The sequence below is a fragment of the Solanum stenotomum genome, chromosome 8 (genome assembly GCF_019186545.1).
Source record: "Solanum stenotomum isolate F172 chromosome 8, ASM1918654v1, whole genome shotgun sequence".
Lineage (NCBI taxonomy): Eukaryota > Viridiplantae > Streptophyta > Magnoliopsida > Solanales > Solanaceae > Solanum > Solanum stenotomum.
The window spans coordinates 45,916,883-45,921,472 of NC_064289.1; the positions used below are offsets into that span (position 1 = coordinate 45,916,883).

Below are 4,590 nucleotides of genomic sequence, written 5' to 3' on the forward strand. Positions count from 1 at the left end.
GCGTTAGAACTACAACACATGTACAACAGTGCATGATTAGAACCCTATCTAATAAGATGATGTACCTCAGATGATGGAAATAAATCCATGAAGACCTGATTCACTAATACCCTGTCCAGCCTTTTAAGAATGCAATCTTCTTCTATTCGACCATTCCACCACGTATATTTGCTTCCCACAAACTTTATTTCTGATAATCCACAATTGTTGATAAAGAGTGCAAAATCCATAGCTTCATTTTGAGTGAAGCTTAATCCTCCTAAATTTTCCTCATTTAAAATTACATTGAAATCACCCTCTATAATCTAGGGGACAATACCACCTTCTCCAATGTTCTCCAATTCTTCCCATAATTCAAGTTTGTCCAGCGTATTACATCTAGCATACATTGCTGAAATAAAAAAACTTTTATTGTTCTTGCTAAACTTCATAGTTATCTGCTGAATCGAGTCTAATTCTATACTTCCTATCCACTCTTCTCTCCAAAAAATCCAAATCTTCCTTGACATATTTACAGCTGCATGACTGAAGCCCAACTTCCTTTTGTAGTGATCTATCTCCATTGAATCTTGAAAACGATCCATAAGAGCTATGGATGAGTAATGATGTCTTCTATTTAGATCCATTAGACTCTCGAAAGATTTCTGAGTATTAACGGATCTAATATTCCAAAACAATACTTTTCAATCATTGATCACTATTGAACGACTTATCTCAATTACTCCTTGTTTTCACTTGTAATGGGATAATTGGTTGACCCTTCTTTGCCCCATTCTTTAAATTGTTAGTATGCCTTGGAGATAAATCTCCTGCCTTACTAATTTTTTGAACGTTGTATTCCATGTCATCGTCCTCATCGATCTCCTTTCTAAATTGTAGCTCATCATCAGCTTCTTCTACTAAATCAAGTCCCTTCTTTATCATTAGCCCTATTTCCTCTATGCACATGTTGTCTTCATTGTTAATTCCTGTCCCATTCTCCTTTAATGTATCCATTGCATTCATCAAATTTCTAGGTGTACATTTTGTAATTATCCCTTCAACTAAATTATCATTCCTCTGCATGTCATTATTTACTCCATTGTCATCATTCTTGGAATAGTGGTCTTCCTTTGTCTTGTTACTGTTGCTATCTCACCTCATCATGGAAAAACCCCCTTTTGGAACACTTTGGATATCCTCTGATATCCTGATAATCCCCTTTTCCTTCATGGAGTTGCGAATTGTATCTGTTGGTGTTGTAGGATTGCTTTCGTTGTCCATAACTTGACTCAACTGTACCCCAGGGGTTGTGCGTTGCACTTCATCTACACATTTTCATTCCCTTTGGTGCTTTTGCTGATTTGACAGTTCTCCTGCTCAACATTTTCTTTGTTCAATGCTGCAAATTTGTTTCCAGTGATTAGTCCAACCTTGGTCGATACTTTTTCAGGTTGTCTTCTTTTTCCCCCTCCATATTTTAGGTTTCTTTGCTCAAGGTATTCTTCAGAATTTATGTCCCTTTGTTGATATCCCCTTTCCTCTTGTTTCACTTTCCCGTTTTCTTCATTCTTTTCATCCTCTCGTGGCTATGTATTGTAAGATTGCTTCCCCACTACTTGATCAACCTTCTCCTTCGTTGGATATAATTCCGGATGTTCCACATAGCATTCCTGCTCATTATGACCTTGGATCATACATGTTTTACAGTATTTTGGAACATAATCATAATTTATGCGAATCCATTTTTCCATGACTTCATCACTCCTTCGCATCCCAATTTTAATGCGCTTTGGGAACTCTCTTAACAGATGTACCTCTACCTTCACCCTTGCACGACTTGGTCTCGTCTGATTCTTGGTAGCCATATCCATCTGTAATGGCTTGCCCACAACCGCTGCTAAGGAGAAGACAACTTTCTTTCCAAAAAAAATTGGGGGAAGAGACGGAAAGGAAATCCATGCTATTGTTGTGGACGTTTCTTCCTTAGGATTGAACATTGGATCCCACTTCAATGTTAGCATTGGGAACGACCAGTTCCGTTGCGTGATGTAAAATGCCAATTTTGATAGCAAATGTACGTAGTCTTCCAGTAGCATGGCCTTAATCAATACAAGTCTATTGCTCAATAGACCAATGTTACACTCTCCTTTCAACTCACATTGTTTGGGGATCAACTTACATAAATCTTGAATTGCAGGCCATCCATAGGAAATTTTTCCAATCACAGCATATTCCAAATTCTCATTGATGATCATTTGGTTAACTTCTTCTTGATCCCAAATCACTTGTGGTTCTCCATGTAGATATGAAGTAGTAATGTATAGGTTTTCTTTGAGCTTTAGGTTGTATTAAAGTTGAGGCATAAGTGGCAGGCGGGGGTAGCCCTACCTCCAACGGAGGTTGGCCACTGATCGTGGCGGCCATGGTCACTAGAAAAGGCAGGAATTGGTGGTGCTAGGTTACACTTTGAGGCGGCGCTGCAGCGTTGGGAATCACTTTGTATATATTTGAGTTGAAAAGGTTTTTTGTGGAACCCCGATTATCAATAAACAATTATACAATTATTTAAAAATATAAAATTAGTGATATAACACAATTTAATTTATAAGGATTTTAAAAAAATTATCATTAGTAAAAGATATAAATGACGATCATTAGTTTTTTTGCTTTTCTCTTTGTTCAATTATCTAAACTTATAAATTAATGAGATAAATACAATTTTCTTATCATCTTTAACACATACCTTAACAATTCTAACTATTAGCACCTCTAAATTTCTTCCACAAAAAGCTATACACAATGTTAAACTACTAAAAAATAAAGAAGATAACATGCTCAAGGAAGTTTATTTTAAAATTAAAAAAAATAGAACATACCTTACAATGATAATAATGTGTTTGTTAAAATAATTCATACATTTGCTTAAAAGAAAACACTGCAGTGCATCAGACCGAAAATATAGAGAGAAGTAATTAAGCCAAACAAAATAAAAATAAGCACTATAATACCATTATTTATACTAAATAATACAATTTACTCCTCCAACTTTTCACCTTTAGAGAGTTATGAAGAGGAAACCCTATTTTAATTTTTGCTAATTTGTAAATTAAATAATAACATAGCATTTCTCACATATAATATAGTATAATTAATATTTAATTAATTGGAAATTTTATAATATCTAATTTAGAATAGGGGTAAAATGGTTATCCAACTTTGCACTTAGAGTTGCCCACTTTTAAAAATATATGATTCACCTTTTGAGAGTTATGAAGAGGAAACTCTACTTTAATTTTTGCTAATTTGTAAATTAAATAATAACATAGCATTTCTCACATATAATATAGTATAATTAATATTTAATTAATTAGAAATTTTATAATATCTAATTTAGTATAGGGGTAAAATGGTAATCCAACTTTGCACTTAGAGTTGCCCACTTTTAATAATATATGATAATAATTATAAGTATATTCAGTCCCAGGTGATGCACTTTTGTTAAAAATAGCTCATCCTTAATGTAAAAGTAATATTTGGATAATAATATAATAACAATTATAATAAATAAATAAAATTTAAACTTTTCCAATAAACTTACTCTGTCGTGGCCAATATGGTCGTCGGCCAGTCGATTGATGCTGGTCCAGCTTTGCGCCTTTTGTCTGATATTTCTTTCCCCGCTCTTCAACATCCTAAGTCTCCAAAGTGTATGATTTTTCCTAAACCTTTGTTGCCTTCAGATCCTGTGAGCTTGCCTATGGATAATGATGGTAAGGAGGTTTTACCAAGAATGAACTATTATGCTCATATTTTTAAGAGGTCCAACGAATCCATAAATGTAAATCCAATAGTGGAACCGATACCTATCAAGAAGTTTAATTACAACAACGGTATACCAACGGTGGTGTAGACCGAAAAAGAAGTGGATCGAATGAATATAATTGAGAATCTTCGGTATGTTGTGGTTGGAAAGTTCTCATAGACTGACCTGAAATCGAAGAATTAAAAATGACACGACCCAAGGTAGCTCCTAGATGTAACATAACATATAAGACCCCGAGAGGCCTCATACAAGCCACTTAGCATTCATCATACAAGATAATATAATAAAACGATTTAAATGACAGTTTCAATATAGAAAAGTTTTATTGAGTAAAGCGGAAGTCTAAACATTGTCTCAAAGACATCTAATACATGTGATTAATCAGGGCATAGCCCGTACATCAAGTTTGAAACTGAAAGTAAGACAAAAAGGAAAAAGAAAGCTCGGTCCTTGGACTATGAGGACTCACCAATCTTCAATGCTTGTATATGAGATCCCTAACCACGGAAGTGCGAATCTGTAAGGTCGGTCCCTACATTTAGTGAAATTAGGCAAGAGTATGTGTTAGTACAAATATGTACCAAGTATGATAGTCATGCGTAAAACATTTGAAAAAAGAGATATCTTCATAAGATGCAATGACCAAGCTAAAGCATGATATATATATATATATATATATATATATATATATAAAGGGGTTTAGAAGACATAAGTCATAAAACATGGTCAATGCGAATAAATGTCATATTAAAGACATGTGATATACTTCTTGAAGTAACCTTGAT

At 34.1% G+C, this 4,590-nt stretch overlaps 1 protein-coding gene across 1 annotated transcript; it reads right to left on the reverse strand.

Moving 5' to 3' along the window:
• Positions 1-1,568: 1,568 nt before the first annotated feature.
• On the reverse strand, positions 1,569-2,237 carry LOC125873836 (uncharacterized). The gene has a single exon (XM_049554685.1). The coding sequence runs from the start codon at positions 2,235-2,237 to the stop codon at positions 1,569-1,571; it is 669 nt and encodes a 222-aa protein (XP_049410642.1).
• Between the last annotated feature and the right edge of the window lie 2,353 nt (positions 2,238-4,590).

Excerpts from the sequence above, each read along its gene's own strand:
- LOC125873836 (XM_049554685.1), bottom strand. The coding sequence starts at position 2,237 with ATGATCATCAATGAGAATTTGGAATATGCTGTGATTGGAAAAATTTCC.